The sequence below is a fragment of the Centruroides vittatus genome, unplaced genomic scaffold (assembly GCF_030686945.1).
Source record: "Centruroides vittatus isolate TY-2023 unplaced genomic scaffold, ASM3068694v2 contig_884, whole genome shotgun sequence".
In the NCBI taxonomy this organism is placed as follows: Eukaryota; Metazoa; Arthropoda; class Arachnida; order Scorpiones; family Buthidae; genus Centruroides; species Centruroides vittatus.
In genome coordinates, this window is record NW_027122576.1 from 365,929 (window position 1) to 386,896 (window position 20,968).

A 20,968-nucleotide genomic window follows, 5' to 3' on the forward strand; every position below is an offset into this window, starting at 1 on the left:
TTAGTACCGAATGGCAGCTGTTTACTATTAATTAATTGCAAGTGACGAAGCTGTAACACGTTTTATAAAAATAAATCTAAAATTTTTATTAATGTAAACAATTTATTTTAAATATTAGAGCTTTATTATATCGTAAAATATCCTAAAACAATTTTTTTCCTATTATTTTTAATGTCATTTCATATAATTGCAAGTTGTAAATGCAAATAAATTTCGTCGTTTTCTTTCTGCTTTTCCCTTTAAGTTCTTTTTTCCTTTTGCATTCGAATATTTTGAAGAGGTATCATCAATTAACCACTTTTAATACATCTAGCAGACTGTGAAAAAATCACTTTTGATAATTATGGATTTGAAACGTTCGCTATAGGAAAAAAAGCGCTATCGAATTTTCTTGAAGTAATTTTAGGACAGTGACATTATTTGTATGTATTCTTTTCCTCATTGATGTTTTCAACGCGAAACGATTTCAATTTTTCAAACAGAAGCTTTAAAAAACTTTAGGGAGTTTTATAACAGGAAGATTCACTAAAAATCGGGATAAATGTATCGGCCGATTCAAAATGGCGGCCATTTCAATTGCCCGAAATTCACAACAGAAAATAATTTAAAAATTTGTATAAAATTAATAACGTAATAAACATTTCTTATAAAATTAATCAAATGAGATTAAATTTTAAAGAAATTTTATTAAAATAAAATTAATTTTAATAAAGGATGATGACGCATCTCAAATTATTCAAATAATTTCATGGACATATAAACGATTTTAAATAATACCTTAAACCGAATAATTATTTTAATTATTTAAAAATTATAAACGAATTATTTTCGTCATTTTAAACCAAAATAATCGAATAAAAGCCGATGTCATCACTTTATATCAGTCCACTACGTGGCAGACGATACGATCCAAGATGGGCGGCCTAATAATTTTTCCATCGCGTATATCAACGCAAAATACTTCGACTGAATTAATTAAGATGGGTCTGTGTAAATGCTCGAAGAAGAAAGTGACAAATCAGTTTTGCTTCGAGCACCGAGTCAACGTCTGCGAGTATTGTCTGGTGTCCGACCATCCGAAGGTAAACCAATTAATAACAAAAGTGCATTGGTCTATTGATATTCAAATAAATAATTAATCGTTTAAATGAGATAGGAATTCTATATAAAATTAAACAGTTAATTATTCAATTTATTAACATGTTAGGTATAAGCTTCTATAAGCCTATGCTGTATCTTAATGTGATTAGATGATGAATCATAATACAAGTTGTAGAAAACACATGTAATATGGAAGATCCACACCCACATTTCTGCTTCACATCACCATTATAATGATTTAAACCATACTTGTGGGTGTGGACTTCCATACTCTTATATTTTAATAATTATATATGTTACTAAAGCTTATATGGTTCTAAAGTTATATTTAATGGGAAGTGATTCGTTAAATCTGATTAAACTGGTGTGCGTGGGGTTGTTGAGAGCTTGTACGGGGCCCGGGAGTATGGAGTGGGCCTCGTTTGCCATTTTAATAAATAGAATATGTTGAATGTTTCTTTATTAGCAAAAAGCAGTTTTAAAGATTTATTTTCTGTTAAAAAATAATCAAAATGTTACTTTTACTAAGGATAGGAAATTCTTTAATCTCTTCTTTATGTTGAAACCATACCCTTTTTTGACTGTTTTTTAAAACACTATGAAGTGTTGATATTAGACATTAGACTTTTTCACATTCACTTTATTATCCTATGTGCTTTATCCTCTGTAAAGCACATAGGAGAATAAAGTGTAGTAAAAATGTAAATAGAATAAATATCAAAGTGAATATTATAAACTCAGTTTTAATGACTAAAATACAAAAAATAAAATCTTTACCAAAGTTACCATATATTCTGAGAATTTGTGGTTGCAATTTAAAATTTGTGCCCCATTCATCTCCATTGCATAACCTCCATTGAGTTTAAAAGATGGTTTGAAAGGGGTGTATCTCTTTCAAACCATCTTTTAAACTCAAAAAACTTGCTGGTTATAAACACAAAAATATGATATATATTTACGGTTACCATGGAGAAAATTCTCAGTTTTCAGAGGGAACTTCTTGTGTGTGTGTGTGTGTGTGTGCGTGCACGTTGACTCCGGGTTTGTTCCTGGGTTATTGGCCGTCCTGGTGCAAAAACAATATTGCTGTCATTATTAATTTAATATTATTTAAGAATTTGCTATGCAGTGTTTTATATCTATATATACATAGTTTTGAAGAGGTAGTAATCATCAAAAATGTTTTGATTATTATTTTTATTGGTCAAAGTTTTACTAATAATAAATGGTCTGTGGCTGCCCTTGGATTTGGCCATCTGTGTGTAGAAGCATCTTTTGCACTCGGCCAGGAACAGTTCTGACTGACTAGTTATTAAATGTCAATTGTAAGGATTTTGTAATGTAAGTTTTATATAAATGGTTTTTAATACTTATATTTTTTCATCATTTGTTTTGTTAAATTATTGTATATTTGTATTGAAATTCAATAGAAACAGATTTTTGCCATTAAATCAATAGAAAATAAGCTTGTTTATAATTCAGTAAATAAAATCAGTCTAGTAAAACTGCCGCTCTCAGGCAAAGACATTTAATAAATCTTGGATGACTTAAAAATATTAAAAAATTGTTTTTTAAAACACAATGAAGTGTTGATATTAGATACTAGACTTTTTCACGTTCACTTTATTCTCCTATGTGCTTTACAGAGGATAAAGCACATAGGATAATAAAGTGAATGTGAAAAAGTCTAATGTCTAATATCAACACTTCATAGTGTTTTTAAAAAACAGTCAAAAAAGGGTATGGTTTCAACATAAAGAAGAGATTAAAGAATTGTGTGAAAGTTTCAATGCCTTCGAGATAACGATCTTTCCACAGTATAGCTGCAGGGCTGTAATTAGGGATTTTCTTTATGTATAAATCAGTATTGTATTGTATGCATACAAACTAAATTGTATGATTAGGTAACAAATGCAAATAGCATGTGTTTCTTTGCTCTGTTTACTGTGATCCATTTTGCTTATTTTGAGCAGCTATTCCTTTTTATATAAAAACGATTGATAAGTTAATAATTTGGATAAGTGAATATATCACATCTTGTAACAAAGCATAATCAACATTTAGTAAAAGTTTGTGTAATGAGCCTTAGAAGCTCTATAATTTTATAGCTTTGAAATGCTAAAGATTTTATTTATTATTTTGGAAATTCTATTTATATGATTATAGTCTTTTGTCTATAAGAAAAAAACTGTCTGCATTAAACTTCAGTACCAAATTTGAGAAAAAGTCCAAAACACTTCCTACGATTTTTATTTCTAGAATATTTCAAGTCAAAAAATACCAAGAAATTCATTAAATAATTACAGTTTTAATGAATAAAATACAAAAAATAAAATCTTTACCAAAGTTACCATATATTCTGAGAATTTGTGATTGCAGTTTAAAATTTGTGCCCCATTCATCTCCATTGCATAACCTCCATTGAGTTTAAAAGATGGTTTGAAAGGGGTGTATCTCTTTCAAACCATCTTTTAAACTCAAAAAACTTGCTGGTTATAAACACAAAAATGTGATATATATTTACGGTTACCAACTGAAGAAAATATCTTTGGGGGACATGCTAGTAAAAAAAATGGGGGATTTTCAATGAAAATGCAGGACTTTCATATGAAACAATTTATTTCATAAACATATATTTACTTTGAGATTGTACTTCAGAAAGAAGCTGTTTGTCTGTTAAGCACTGTTGTATACATCTCTTGACAAGATTCTTTTGAATTTAATTTAATATCAATTTACTATTTATTAATTTCACAGAACACCTATTTCAGTTCATAAGAGAGAACTCTTTCTACAAAAGCATTAATAGCTGGAATACTCAGGCAAAATGACAACATTTGATTTAAGTTTGGCAGTGGTTTAACTACAAATCAAAATTACATAGAAAAATTAATATTTTAGTCCATGTTGGTAAGATTATTTGTTGCATACTTCTTTGTATTATACTTTTCATATAAAATGAGTTCTTGACATATCAGTAAATTACAGTATGCATGAATTTTGAGTCTTGCGATCCTTATTTTCAGATCAATTTACAGGCTGTAAATTGGCTGAAAACATTTGTTGTGTCATTAAAGTCATTGTTAGAAAAGTCTTTTTGGTTTTATCATCAAATCTCAGGTTATTTATCAAAAAAGAATGCTTTCTGAGTTGGCTACTTTTGGGCTACTTTTTAAAAAATTTTGGCTAGAAAAGCTAAAAACATCTTGCAATACTGAAAGCTTCTTGAAAGCAAGTCTGATTCTGTATACAAGTAGCGGCATGAATCCTTACATGATCTGTGATTGATCTAACATGTGTCCATGTAGTTCACACTACACTTACATATATTTCATTTTCAATAAATACATTTTTATAAATTTCTTTAATAGTATCATTTAAAAATATTTTGCAGGATTCTCACATATCTTCCCGTGTTGCAGGATTGTTCAAAAATGCATGACTTTCACAATGCGGGATAGTTGGCAACTCTATATATACTTAAATATTTAAAACTGATACAACTCAAGATTCTAATTCCTTCTATGATAGACTCCATTTATAGTAATCATGACCATTAACATTAGTCATTTAATGTTATCAAAAGTAGCACTTCCCAAAACTATATATTAAAAATACATAATAAAACATTATAATTGGAGTTTGGTTATTGCTATCATTGTCTTCAGGAATAAATAATTATTTTTAAGCCATGTTTATGCTATTAGTCTTCATTATGTGGTTGATAACATCTAATAATAATTATAAATAATAAATCTTTGAGTTATATATATTTTAATTGTTTTAATATGTCCTTTTAATGTCAGTCAATAAAGCCATAATTGTCCACTAATTATAGCCTTTGTGTTTAGAGATGATGTTATATACAGACTGAACCACTTTTCAATTAGGTATAGTCATAATAACAGTAAATAACTGGTTAATAGTAAATAAAGTATTAGTTAATTGCTTATTGATATTTATTTTTTATGATTTCCTTCAATTATAATTTAATTTATCTGAGAAAATTTCATAATATTATTTATATGATCAAAAGATCTATTTCTATTGTTTGTGGAAAGGTGGCTCCACACATTCAGTATTTGCCAAGTGCTGAGCAAACATTTGGCCAATCCCAAGTAATGTGGATGATTTACTCATGACTAATATTCGGTATTTGCTATTTCCCATTCCTTGTTGGTATGTGGGTTGTTCGATAAGTAATGCAACACAATGTTCAATTTTTTTTCGAAGCAGTTAGTTTTATTCTAGTTTTAAATACATCACTTTATTCTCCAATAACTTGGGTACAAAAACATTTTTTTACATAATCTCTATTCAATCTTATGCCACCTAAATGTGACAGCCTCTATGCCTTTGTGGTACCACTGTACTGGTCTGTGTTTCAGCCAACTTTTCAGTTCATCAATAACTTCATGGTTGCTGCCATATCTCTTCCTGTGGATTGCATTTTTCAGAGGATCAAAGAGATGAAAGTCTGAAGGTGTGAGATCCACCTGTAGGATGGGTGAGGAGAATCCACCAAAATTCTGTGATTGTCTTTTGGATGCACAGACTTGTGTTGTGGAGAAGACACCAAATGATCAGCTGGATTGTATTGAGCTATATTATCATTATATATTATAGTACTTCATTTAATATTGAGTAATTTTGCCTAAAGTTAGGCAATTATGTCAACATCTTGTAATAAATTTAATAATTGTAATATAGCCCAATACAATCTAGCAGATTGTTGGGTATTAATCAAGAATCAGGTTATTTGATATGTATGTTTGTTGAGAAGGAGAAATTTATTCAAATTTTTGTGATATGCATATGATTCTAGCATGTTTTTCATCAGTCTACTACCAGATTTTGCTCAAAAACAAAAAGGAGCAGTTTTTGCTCTGCTATCTCTGGTCACTGTTACATGAGTACATCATTTACATATATTTATTTCTTATCCGAATACATGAACATGACTAACAAAGATGCAATGGCCCTTAGAACAGCTGGAAACACATTCTAGATAATTCTGACTTCACAAGACTTGTTGTCAAGTTAATAGGGAAAGTGTCATAATTAGATGCAGATTTATTTCTATTTATCTTTGTTATCTATTTACATTTTATTTATACACATAGATTTTATTTTATATATATATTTATATTTTTTCTTGCATTATTGATTGTCTGTTCTGTGTTTATTTTCAAATTCAATTGTATTTATTATTTTTGTTTAAATTTATATTCTATATTGCTGAAGATTGCTCACAAAAACATTCCTGAAAATAAAATTTTTTGGTTTCCTTAACAAGCAGTGTTGTGGAATGTTGATAGCGTGGTTTGATAATGTACTCTTATCTCAAACAATTGCGCTTAAAAATTAAATGCTTAGCTGGAGCCAGAACTAGAAAATTCACCTGGAGAAAAGGACCCTTGCTCCAAAGCCATTTTTTGGAATCATTTCTCTATGACAGCTTAAACATTTTTGTCAGAGATGAAATAAATTTCTTTGAGAGTAGTAAGAAATGACCAGAAGTCTGAGGGGTACTAAATCTGGTCTGTAAGGAGAGTGGGCATGAACTTCAACTCTGAGTTTCTGTACAGGTATACCTCACCTTACGTCGGTAATTGGTTCCAGGAGAGGCGACGTAAGTCGAATTTACTTGTGTAGTTCGACGAAACTACGGTGAATAATGCCAATAATGAGCACTTAAAGACCGTTAAATAAGACAACAACACAGATGTTTTCATGTTTCATTCTCTAGGATTTATGATGATTATATTAACATTTACTGTAAATGTACATATTTTAATATGATTTTATGTGCTTTTAACGCTTTTCTGGTGATATTACGATCTCATCTGTCCGCTACGATTTGTAGCGGACAGATGTAAAGTCGAATAAAATGACTTAAACTTGATTTTTATTTTTCCATATACTTTTTTGACAAACAATGTAACTTGAGGTATACCTGTATTGTCTCTGATGTGAAAGCACTATAGTCAGAACAGCAAGAGAGTAGACACAAGTTGGTCTGAGCAGGAATGGCCTACATCAGATGAAAAGGGTGGAGGAGACATGTGGAATCTGACACACGGATCTGACTAATAATATTTGAAAAAGAAAAAATAAAACAATAAAATTATTTTTGATTAAGATAGTATAAAAACATTTCAAAAATGTAAAAAACAAAACAGCCAAAAGAGATCAGATCCATGTCTCCTTGCATTCCTTTCATCTAACATAGATCCTTCCAGCTCAGACTGATTTCATGTCTACTCTTTCTCTGCACTGACTATAGTGTGAAGTCAAGTGTTATCATGTTGCAGAATCATTGCTTTGTCCACGGTTTCAGTACCATAAACTGTCATTAATCGTGCATGAATTTGTTTTGGTAAAACATTTTCATGAGTTAAAAATGCTATAACTGATTATTGTTTGATCAACATTAAAGCATCATCCATTTTAAACACAACTAAATTTGAAGTATAACATGTATGATGCAGTTTTAATGCATCTTCAAATGTAGCTAATGAAACTGAATCATTTGTCATCTAACTGCTTGCTAGGCAATAACTCCTGTACAAAATGTTTGTGAGGAGGCATTACTTATTGAACGACTTTTTCAGCAAGTTTATTTTAATCTATGATAAAATTTAGTACTCCCTTTGAGAATTTTAACAAACAAAATTAATTTGAAGATTTAAATATGTTGTTCTATTATTATTTTATTTAATACATGCAAATAGCTTAGTTGATGAAGATAACTATTTTTGTATATAAATGTAATAAATGTATATAATAATCATGTTTAATATGTTACTGTTTAAATGCTTGAATTCCATTTATCATAAACATCAAATATAGAAAATGCTATATAATCAATGCAGCAAGTCATAATATATCATTTATGTAGGCCTATATATTATAACTTACAACTTTATTGATTTGGTTGATGTTACTGAGATGAGTTTATCTAAAATGTATGGAAGAAAATTTTCATACCAAAGTTAATATTAAAATCTAATGATGATGGAAAGCATTGATTTATTATACAATTTTATAATATTTTTAAAATTGCATATATTAGGAAAAGAATATATTTTTGTGCTGCTTGAAATCAAATCATGCTTAAAATTATTATAAAAAGTAATGTTTTACTTTAACAGAATTACAAAATTTATTTATAAAAAATACCAAAAACATTTCTGTTTTTTATTAGAATTTTTTTTTCTATTAATACATTGCTTTTCAAGTACATTCTAAAAAGTTCATCGATAAATATTTGGGTCGGCTATGGTCCAATAAATTTTTTGGTATTTTGTAACACTACGGTAATTATTTTATTCATTTACTACACATGTAGAGAATTCTTACGGTTTAATAAAATTCAAATTCTGAAGGAAGGAAATGATGTTTGGTTTATAAAAAAATTTTGAATCTATTTATGCCCTTATCTGTCTTATAGAAAATTAATAAATATTTGTCATTCAATAAGACAAAATATACTAATATGGATGCCCATTATGTTCTTTACTGAATTGTTTTAATGTGAAAAGAATACATTTCAATGTGGAAACATCTGTCATATTTGACATTCCTCTGTGACACTTCCTCAACTTATTACTTGAAATCTGTTAAATTTAAACTTCTTTACATAGGAAGTTTAATTTAATATTTTTAATATTAACATCTTTCAACCTTTTATAATTATAAAAGTTTCAATAATAATGTTTAAAAATCTTTTTATTTTATTATTGAAATATTATTATTGCTAGGTTTTGCTTCTTTAGTATGGCCTGTATTCTAAACTTGTGTATAGTTATTATATTATATTATTGGCTGTATGTTGTTTTTACATGTAGAGCTGATATGAGAAAGTATTTCAAGTAATTTTGTCACTTAACTGTATTTCACGTTTATAAATTCAGTTGCTTCAGTATTCTTTAATTGATGGCCGAGGCGGTTAAGGTGACGGCCTACTGCTCTGGGGTCCTGGGATCGAATCAAGTTGAAAAACTCCAGGATTTTTCGGGGTGGTCTGTCTCGGTTACGTTCGGCCCCATCGTGGGCCTGATCGAACCCAAAATGGGATGATTAAATGGCCCTCGGTGTCCATGGAGCAGAAAGAGTAAAAAAATACATTGTTTAATTCATAAATTGATAAAAAATTTTTATTTTATTTCTTATTTATATTGTTTATTCAATTTAAAATCAAGAGTATATATTTTTAAATAAATTTATCTTAGTATTTTTTTAATGTACTTTTCCACATGATTAAATTTACTTCTACATTTATTTTTCAACATTTTTTTTCTTAATATAATTTTTGCCATGTTTTTTTAATGTGCAGTTTGACTTTTACTTTTCATGATTTCAAATTATCTTACTAGTCAAAGTATAATTTATTAATTTTAATAATAAAAAAATTTTACTACTACTATAAAAATTGAATATAATATATTCTAATATTTATTGTTTATGCTCAAACAGTTTCTTTACTGTATAACATTAATAGACTTGTTCTTTATCATAATCATTATCTAAAATTTGTCTATATCATGGTATTTACAGTTAACTTGCAGTCACTCGGGCATAACTTTCAACATAAAATCTGTCATTGACATTCTTACGTCGATATTTTTCTGGTATGGACATAATGCTATAATGTATGAGCATTGGACAGAATTATTTGTTAACTCATTCCACTGTATGTATACTAAGAATCCCTTTTTTCGTGTTTATTATGGATTCTGTTAAGTCCACAATGAGTCATTAGGGTGATAGATAGGCGTGATGAGGTCTAGCATATCTGGAGCAAAATACTTATAAAAATTTCTGAGGATCCGACCTAGATTCGAATCTGAATTTCTCGGAGTTCCTGTCTTGGTCATTCAGCTGTCAAACAAAATATAAATGTTAGTTTAACATTTATATTTTGCATTGACTGAAGATTGAAAATTGGTTGAATGGTATTGCTATGATGATAAGTGTAAAATGCGATACAAAATAGTCATTAGTCTTTAAAATGAGACGACAACATCAATTTCATTTAAAATGGATAAAAGATTAGCATATTATGATTTATTTATATTATTGACTAATATATTTAAATATGGATAAATACTGCTTACATTCATTTAGAATTAAAAAAGTGCATTTGCAAATAAAAAGTTTATTTGTACTAATCTATATTTTAATAATAATTAAATTTTTAAAAATTTTATATTGATTTTAATGTTGTCTACTATAAATGACTTTGTTTTTTTTTAAATACTTTTTCCACTCTGTTACATACAACAGAGGGAAAGTCTGGCAATTGGTCAAAAAATACCCCCCGAAAGATTTTTACATTTTTGGACTCAGAACCTGGAAATGTCAAGAAATGCAAAACAAATTTCGGGTTTTTTTTCTGTATATAGTTGTTAATGTGTGTTTGGGGCCACGACTTTATTCACCCTCTTTGAAGCTTAATAACTCCCGAGTGTTTTGTTAAATTTCTGAAATTTTACAGTGAGGTTTATGTATTAGAGGGATTGCTGCTGTTAAATTTTGGTGATTAAAGGTTGAGGGGATGGGGAGATAAAGGAGATTATTCATCATATCTTGAGTAAGGTCAGATTTAATGACGATTGTGAAATCATTATTAGCATTTACAATTTTTTATAAAACCCATCCCTACCCTCAAAATTAAGCTGTTTGCCATTTAAAGTATAAAAAATTTTAAATAAAATATTATAACAGATAACGCCACCGAAATTTTAAATGTTGCCTGGAAAGTTAAGAAACTTATTACTGAATTTTTGTTTTGTTTACAGAAAATAGTATTTTAAACTTAGCCATTTAATTTAGAGATTAAGGGAAACTTTACCTAATCTTCCTTTAGCAAATTACCAGTAATAGATTAAGATTAACTTATAGTGATTAATCATTTTGCAGCTCATTAGTTACGTTCAGACTTTCATCCATATTTTAAGTTTTTATTTTTTATTTATCATTTATTCTCTATTAAAGTAAGCAAATTACATAGCATTTATGCATATCGATGAACACTTTATATCGCTTCAAATCTTACCATGAAAGAATGATACATATGCCAACTTTGTTGAGTTAGATGGCATCAGAATAAAATGTACTTTATTATTGTATTTAATAAATTAAAAGAAAATTCCCAGAAAACTCTCATGGTTTATAAAGTAACAAATTTCAGAATCTTTTTAACAATGATGCTGTAATACTTGAAAAGTCAGATTTCTGAGGATTTTATTATTTCTGTGTTAGATCTGGGTTAAAAAGATTCTTTTATGAATTGTCTTAGTTCTATAGCCTGAAATTATTGTATTTAATATTAAAAAATCAATTTATACTTTGGTTTGGTAAGTTTGATTTTTTTTTTTTTTTTAATAAAAACATATACTATACTTTTCCCCGTAAGTTATTATCATATCTGCTTGTTAATCTTCTTAATTGGAATATTAAATTTAGAACAAATCAACATCATTATTTGATGCCAGTTTCAAAGCTTTTTTGAAAAATTGTTATAAACCTTTCAAAGAGAGTATTGTACATGCATGAAATGTGAAGTTAAATAGCTAATGAAATTCATAAAATGTTAATGATGAATTAACAAAAGCTTCTTTTATGATTTTGAAAATTTCAAGTTTTTTTTTTTAATTTAAAAAGCAGAAAGCCATTAATTATTACAAATATATATTTATGCCTTGTAATCTGAAAATGTGCTAAATCATCTGATAAATTGGAATGAATTATGTCATATTTTCACTTATTTTGTTATCGATTTTTATAATAATATAGATAAAATTTTATTTTAGTTTCCTGCTCTGTCAAACAAATATAAATAGAAACATTTTTTTTTTTAATTCCTGATAATGCACTTGCAGATCAAGCAGTTGTACTGTATAGTCAAAATTAAATTATGTAGCTGGTAAGATTAATTGTAAATAAGTATTTTGATAAGACATTTTTAAATTCTTTAGTTTAGTCTTTTTTATTTACAGCACTGAAATTAAATATATTTGAAATTATTTTCCTTTATATTAGTGCATTGTTCAGTCCTATCTTCAGTGGATTCAAGACAGTGATTACGATCCCATATGCCAATTGTGCAAACAAGAATTATCGGAAGGCGAATGCGTTCGACTGATTTGTTATCGTAAGTTTTTGAAATATTGACATCGATAATACATAGTCTGCCATAATTTATTGTAATTTATACTTTTTAGATGTCTTTCATTGGAATTGTTTGGACAACTATGCTTGCCAGTTGCCGGCCCACACTGCACCTGCTGGTTATACGTGTCCTACGTGTAAAACAGTCTTGTTTCCTCAAAAAAACCTTGTCTCTCCCGTTTGTGATGCACTGAAAGCAAAGCTACAAAATGTTAACTGGGCACGGCCAGGACTGGGATTACCGGTGGTAAGTATATATTGCTTGAGAAAATTTTTTGACACATCCAGAGTGTAGCTTGTGAAAATATTTAAAATACTTTGGATATAAGGGTTTGGATGTTAATTCTTATATAGTGATTTTAAAAATCATATTACTCATGTGAAACATTATGTGCATTCAAAAAATACAGGATGGGTGAAAAGTAACTAAGCAGTAAGAAATTTCTATAATTTCTATATTTCTAATGGAAAGATGATGAAAATTATTTGACATGTTTCTTATTAAATGGAAATATGGATGCATACCTTAAATTTCAATTAGTAATCACCAGAAACAAACAAACATTTATCGTAAAATACCTATATCTTTATTTTCCTTGAAAAGTCAAAAATTTTTTGTTAAACAAATAGGTAAGTTATTCTACAATCGTTTGTCCTTTTAATAGAGGGTTAAATGAATTATATTTTAAAGCCATTGCTCGAGCACATAGCTGCTGTAGAAGTGTCAATTGCATTATAAAGTGAAATTAACCTTAGGAACTTTAATAAGAAAGTTTTACCATTCATTTGATAGAGAAAGAATGGCTAAAAGTAGAAAATGAAGTGTGAAAAAAAGATATCTAAACTCTCTTTAAAAGACTCAGGTAATTGGAAAGTGTCAACTTTTGTTTGATGTACAGTACAAATATTAAGATATAAACTTGTCCTGACATTCTCTTTAATTGCAGATCATTTCAGTAAATTTCACTGTACACAACAAGGACCAACTACTCAGGAAAAAAAAATGATATTTACAAATTAGCAAGCATTTGTTACTTAGAAAGTGATATTTACTCATTACAGGAAAGATTAGATAACAATGACACACATTTTATCATTCATGTAAAATCTTGACAAAATCAAAATGAAAGAATGGCACTGGTTTTGATCTTTCCTTTTTTTTATATTAAACCCTATGTAGGCTATATAAGATGAAAACAAATACTTTATGAATATGCATTTTAGTGTGCAACAGTAGATGGTAGAAAACTAGAGCTAAATACTTTTTACAAAAAAAGAACTGAAGAAAGGAAAGATTTTAGAGAGAATTGTAAAGAGGAATATGGCAAAAAAATATTTTAATCTTTTCAGAGAAGCTAAGAAATATTGTGATGTGTTTTATGCTTTCTTCTCACCAGTATAAGTGAAAAGCAGAAAGAAGAAATATTTATGGGTTATTCATGTTATATCCTTAGATGTTCTCCAGATTGGTAGATGTTTTTTTAATACAGGTGGCAATGTATATGCAGAACTTTTTCTGGATGTATCATTAAATAGCTGCTTATATTAATGGATTGAACATAATAATTAAAGTAACTAATTATAATTATCAGTTCCCTCTAAGTTTTTGGGTAATATGACTTTTGAATCACTTGTATTTCTATAGTTACAAATATTAAAAGTATATAATGTGATGTTTTTAATTTCACTTCAGATTGATGATAAGTTAACATCTAAAAATTCTAAGTCAGTAACACAAAAAGAAATGGACGTGCCTTCCGAACAAATGGCGTCGTTGCTTGGAGATACTTCCAAATCGCCGAAATCGGAAATTCCGAGAAGCCACATTCCAACGAAACCGCACAGTGTCGTAAGCATGGAAGGAATAAACCATAATTTTCAAATAGATCCTTATAACAACACTTCAGTTTTTTCTGCCGGTAGAAAATTATTTCCATTATTAATAATAATTATTTTAAGAATGTTTAACATTTTCATTTCTAAATTATCTTAGCTCATTTATCGTCTCCCCGTAAACTGTATGATTCGACCGGACACGATGCATTCCGGCCCATGCCCATTGATCATGACGAAGATAAATATAAGAGAAGATCGGCGATGGAATGGTTTTCAAGATGGTTCAAGTAAGAATTGTTCGAATAAACTATTGATAATATTCGTCTATGCACACAAAACATTTATTACCATTAGAAATTTTTAAACTTCATATATATCTCTTTAAATATGAAGGATGGATTTAATACCAAAAATTCATACATTCTGCAGTTTAACTGATGATACATGATTAATTCAAAATGAATTTTTCAGATAATACGTAAAGTATAAACTGAACAAATGTTACCTGTATATATTTTTTTTTACATCCCTCTACAGTTTAAATCTTAAAAATGGTAAATGGCCTTTTACCAGCAGTCTTGAAATTTTAAATCCATTGAGAAAATTTATTCTTCTGAGTTAATGAACCTTACAGAAAATATAGTTTGCAGTTAACAATTTCTTTTCTTCACTGATTCTAAAGATGTGTTATAAACAGCATCCAGGACTTCCAGTTTCAAACTTTCTAAGATATAATTATATTTATTCAAAAATGTTTTTCACTTCCTTTAAACGATATAAATATGTTGCTTCTTATAGAATTTGTTTTGTTAGAATTAAATAGAAAATGTTTAACAACAAAAGGGAAGCAGATTTTAACGTTTGACATATTATTGTTGCTGCTGTCCTATTCAAAGCATTGGTCATATTAATCACAATATATATGCATACACTCTTATCAACTTCAATTATATATGATGATTTTTATATCTAAATTTTTTCATATGCATTTAATCTCTTAATGCTCATTGAATCATATCTATTCATATATTCCAAAGTGCTTATTAGAAGAAAAAATTATTGTGACAGCATTCTTCATCTCTTTAACATAGGTCGAGGACCATTCTTGGAGGACACTCCCGTCGCGATCCGCATCTCGTCTACAAACGCTGGTTTATTTTAGTGGTGCTGTGCTTTGTTGGATTATGTACGCTGGTTCTTATATTTGTGCGACTGGGACGAGCAAGCGCCGACACTGATCCACTGCTGGATCCTCTCCTTAATCCCAACATTCGCATCGAAGACAAACTAGACGTGGCCAAAGTGGACAAAATGGATGGACAGGAAGGTGGTGCGGGAGGAAATGGCGTCCTGGACAGCAGGGGATGAAGATGGATTTCGACAGAAATTCGATCGTCCTTGGCGAGAAGCCGGTCCGAGACAGAGTCGAGTCACGTTTGCACGCGCGACAAAAGACGAAATTCTGGACTCGTTGCCAAAATACATTTAGTCATCGTAATGACCGTAAAATATTATTTATATTTAAATACCCAAAATACAATATTGTTTAACACATTGTTTCTGTGGGTCAATGGCGATAATATCGAATAAATTGCATCCGACTTCTGCCCATGTCTAGATTTCAACGCAAATTTTTTTAAATTGTAACGAGCTACTTTTGTATAAATTTTTTTTTATTTTAAAAAATCCTAGAAAATATTTCCAGTTTTGGATATTGTTATTTATTTACAGTTCTTATAATATATAAAGAAAAAACTGAGTTGCATTTAGAACTTGTTATTGTCATCTTTCAGTTAAGCTAGAATATGTAAATGGAAAAAGAAATTGTTGGCAATATGCCATTTGTATATTTTACCAAATTTAAATAAAGAGGAATTTTTTCAAAATTTCTCAATTTTAAAATGTCCAATTTAATTGGCTTTGTTATTTGTCTCTCAAAACATAGAAGGATCAATAATTAAGTATGTATGAGGGTAATTCCAAAAGTAAGGTCTTCTATTTTTTTCAAAATACAAAGAAATGTTTATTTTTAATAATGTTCATATCGTTTTAAAGCTTGAACATTTATCTATTTTTCTACATATTCCCCATTTTGGTCAATGCATTTTTGTATGTGCTGTTTCAGTTTTTGTATGTCCATGTCATAGCAGCTTGCCACCATGTCATGGGACCCATTTTGTGCACACCTTCCAATATTGCAACTTTTTTGTTAAAATCCTATGAATGGTGCTTTAGGAAACCCAAGAACCAAATACAGAGATCATCCAGAGTGATTCGCCAATCTTCACACATGGTTTACTCAACCTTCGCGACTGTCAATTTCTGGAGGTTGAGTAAACCAGTCTCTTGCTTCTTTCTTCACTGTGAATTTCAGTACGATCAGCTGCAAACTCTTTATACCACTTGGGGACGTTTTTTGACATCTTTGCATGACTTACCACACACTTCGGTTGATTGGCGATGAATTTCAATTGGTATAACATGACATGGCGGCGAGCTGGTATGACATGGGCATACAAAAATGCATTGACCAAAATGGCAATTATGTAGAAAAATAGATAAATGTTCAAGCTTTAAAATGATATGAACATTATTGAAAATAAATGTTTCTTCCTATTTTTAAAAAAATAGGAGACCTTACTTTTGGGAATGCCCTGGAACAAAGAGAACCACTGACCGACCCAGACATGTTGAACCGAGGCTTTGGTCATCTTGGCCATTGGGTTATCAAACTATATATGCAGGAAATTTTCTTTATTGTTTTAAGGCAACATTAATTTGATTATTTTATTTCCTTGTCTGTTCTGAGATAGAGTGTATCATGCTCTAACCTTTATGTGTAGGATGTGGTGGATTAGCTCATTTCTGGATGCAAAACAAATCACAGTTGAGATCCAATGCAGAGGCAATAAAGCTCTCAAAAAAAAATATTTGTGACTTTTGAACATGCACATTTATTACAAGAAATTTTCAGCGACGACAATTGGTTCTTCCATAATAATTGATGCTCCCTATATTTTGTTCTCGGTAAATTTTTAGCAGCAACTTCTCCACATTAGTATGCTCAAAAGAATCTGCTTCCATATGTCTGTGTTCATTTTTATGTATAAATGCCAATATATCCCTTTGTTACTAATGTCTAGATTGTAATTGATAGATGGCACCAATGATTTGACAGTTCAAGAGAACTGTAGCTTCCAAATATAATATGGTCTTGTTACTTTCCTGGCTCTGTTATATATAGCAGAGGAAAGTATGGCAATTGGTTAAAAAATGACCCCCCAAGATTTTTTTCATTTTTGGACTTGGGACTTTGAAATGTTGAGAAAAAATTTCGGGGTTTTTCTGTGGGTAACCCTATTTGAAGCTTAATAATTCCTGTGCTTTTTGTTGAAAATTTCTGAAATTTTGCAGACGGTTTGTGTATTTGCAGGTAGGGGGGATTGATGCCATTAGATTTTGGTGGATAAAGGGGGTTGTGTGTCATATCCCAAGTAGGATTGGACTTAATGATGATTTTACTCATTATTAGCATTTACAATTTTTTATAAAACTCATCCCTACCCTCAAAATTAAGCTTTTAGCCATTTTATAATAATATAAAAAAGTCTCTAATAAAATCATATTTTTAAACAGATGGCACCAAGAAAGTTAAGCAACTCATTGCTGGATTTATTTACTTTAGGGTTGCATAATGGCAGGTATTGTGAAAAACTAAATCTACAAAAATTCGTGATCTATCCAAAATAGTTTCAGAACAAAATTTTGTTGTATACTACTTGAGACACCACCATTTGGCAGCTCTTGCGAACTTGCTGATTCTGTATAGGTATGGAGGAAAAAAAAGAGGATCCTCATAGTACCTCACAGGACTGAGAAAGGGGAGAACCTTGAGAAATAAACACAAATCAGGATATTTACAACAGAGTAACACTCTGTAGTTTTCCATATTCTGAACGTCAAAAGCTGGAGAAGCATGGTTTGGTGAATTAAGAGTCAGATTTAGTGACACTAGGAGTGTTACGTGTTAATGTGGTTGTCTTTCAGAGGGACACGGTGAAGAGAAGTCAATCCCTCTTTTGTTTTAATTCTCCAAACATAGTTGTGTGTGATGTTAAAATATGATAGTCTTTCCTTAAATTTCATTACAATGACAATCTATCTGATTCATGCATTCATAAAAGAAGTCTAAAAGGTATGCATAATCTGCACGAGATTTTTCAGGTTGAGTTCTTTGATTTGTTCTTCAAATTACTCCTCAGAAACAAGTTCCTCCAGATCATCATTCATAATACTGTTGTCTGCCCATCAATTAAGTCCTCAAAGGTGGCCAGGTGAATTGGTGATTTAGGGTTTATTTCTGCAATGATTTCTTATGCTGTACACATCTGGAATGGTTTATAATTCACCTGAAGTAAATGATCTCTGCAGCTTCGGGCCACGAGCTATGATGGTTGTCGTGATTTGCAGTGTCTGTTTTCTTAAGGAAACCTACTGGCTTTGACAAAATTCCGAAATTTAACAACACCGAGGTTTTTGTATCACGTAAGGCCTAGAGTGGTCCGTATGACTCGGCTTGGTGGTTTGGATCCAATTTGAATAATTGGATCCTTTAAATCCAATTATCCAAACTGAGCAAGTGGAGAAGAGATGCAATATTGGCAGGTGGACAGATATCCAAGTGATGCAAATGACAAAGTAGAGGTTGTCTTGAGGTATTGTCTAGCACAGGAAACTCCTTTTCTTTCAGGTAATCTTTGACTTCAAGAATAAATAAATGATATAACAAATCCAAAAAGAGTTCATCATCATCCAAACTTTGTTGTTCCATATCCAATACACAAGCAGGTTAATATTACATCCTCTAATGCAGTAGTTCCCAAAGTGAGCACAACCACCCTCTAGGGCAGGGATGTCCAATCTGCAGCCCACGGTCTAATGCACCCTACACATTTTTTATATACATTTTCATTTATTTTTGTAAAGTATGTTGTGAAAATTATTCTCATTTCACTGGATACACTTTGATGTCTAATGATGTAATTGGCTCTATAGAAAACTTATGCATGTGGGGTAGTACATACTGTTGTAAACAATTGTTTTTGTGCACGAAAAACATCAAAACTGCTGAAAGAAATAAGTTGAGTGATTCCCATTTAACTAACATTCTTAGAGTTAAGACTAGTACCATAAAAGCAGATACTAACGATATTATAAAAGGAAGGCAATGTGAAAAATCACATTATATTTATTTTGTGGGAGTGTAATTTTTTTTACTGACAATAATATATATAATTACTGTATTTGTTATAAAATTTGTTATTCACATTTTGAACTTTTTAAAAGCATATATTTATGTAAACTACCTTTGTGGCCTGCTGAATATACATAAATTTCTCATTTGGCCCATTAGGAAAAAAAGGTTGGACAACCCTGCTCTAGGGGATGATGAGTAAATCTAGGGGGTGAAAAGAATCAAAGAGGTAGCAGGGTTTGGGTCACCAATAACCTTTCCTTCATTAAAACAGGTAAGAAGAAACATTGCATTTAATGGTTTCTAGATGTGGAGAACAATGTACGTTAAGGATGCAGTGTGAGGTTCGTAGAAAAGCTTTCCTAAGAATATTTCCAAGCCTTTCTCACATAAGGGAAAAGTGAGTTTGGACATTGGATATAAGTTTATGGAACCAAGGGGGCAGGGACTTGAAAAAGTTTGGGAATCGCAGTTCTAACAGCTCTAGGATTTTGCACTCGGTAAATTAGACTGAGCTTTATTATATGGCCTGCTACGTTGCTGCAAAGTAACATGTAGGCTTTAAGATAGCAATGGATTGGGCCAAGCTCTTTTTTCCAATGCATTGGAGAAAAGAAATTCAGGGCATCTATATAACCATTGCAATGGTTATATAGATGCCCTGAAGCCTCTACTGAAACAATGCAGTCACATAAAATGGCCATCCAGATTGTCACCTGTTCTCATTGGCAAACTTCTTTGGTCGCATATGGACCTTAACAGTCTTGCTATCACCCAAGGCAAACTTTTCTGCAATATTTTTACATTGCAAAGTGAAGTCCTTTTGAAGTTCTAGAACCAGTCTTAACTAGCAATGAAAGTGGTTTTCAACTACAGATCTCACTAATACCAACCTGATACAATACTTCAGTATTGGTTTGTAAACAAACTGATATACATATTCTAATTTTTTTTTTTTAATATATCCTTTACATTGTTTGAATGATGCCATGGCAAAACAATGAACATACCATGCTGTAAAACTAAGCCATGGTAAACAGAGTAATCTCTGCATGCGACTTTCCATCAACATAGCCACAAGACATAAGGTTTTTGCTTTTGACAAATGCCAACTTGGTAGGAGCACTACTTTGCAAAAGACTTGATGCAAAGTTTTTTATACGACCAGGATAAGCAAAAGCACCTTCAATTTGCATGACGATTGGTTAAAACTTGTCGGTTGTCACAACCAAAATGCATCGTCTACATTATCATTGTCTCTTTAAACTCCATATCATTGCAAATTGTAAGAAATCAGATTATTATCATTATGCATATTCTTAAGATATACAGCATACAATAATGAGTATCATTTTGTTTTTAAATTTGCTTTGTTTAGATTAGCACTCTTTCTATATTTTATTCTGGTTCTAGAAATGTTTTACATAATTACTAAATGCAAGTTGTTTTTCTCTAGAAAGTGAAATAAAATTTTCCATAACAATATTAATAAATATTCATTTCAGTTTATATAAGATTTTCATTGAAAAGTAGGATCCAAACACTATAATAGAATATGCATAGCACTTCACTTGTGACACATTTTGACCAATTACAGACTGA

At 30.3% G+C, this 20,968-nt stretch overlaps 1 protein-coding gene across 1 annotated transcript; it reads left to right on the plus strand.

Annotated features, from left to right (window-relative positions):
• Window positions 1-898: 898 nt before the first annotated feature.
• Window positions 899-16,026, plus strand: LOC136983628 (zinc finger protein-like 1 homolog). The gene is made up of 6 exons (XM_067280428.1): window positions 899-1,082; window positions 12,148-12,259; window positions 12,330-12,523; window positions 13,970-14,195; window positions 14,270-14,399; window positions 15,204-16,026. The coding sequence occupies exons 1-6, from the start codon at window positions 915-917 to the stop codon at window positions 15,478-15,480; spliced, it is 1,107 nt and encodes a 368-aa protein (XP_067136529.1). The 5' UTR covers window positions 899-914; the 3' UTR covers window positions 15,481-16,026.
• The last annotated feature ends 4,942 nt before the right edge of the window (window positions 16,027-20,968 follow it).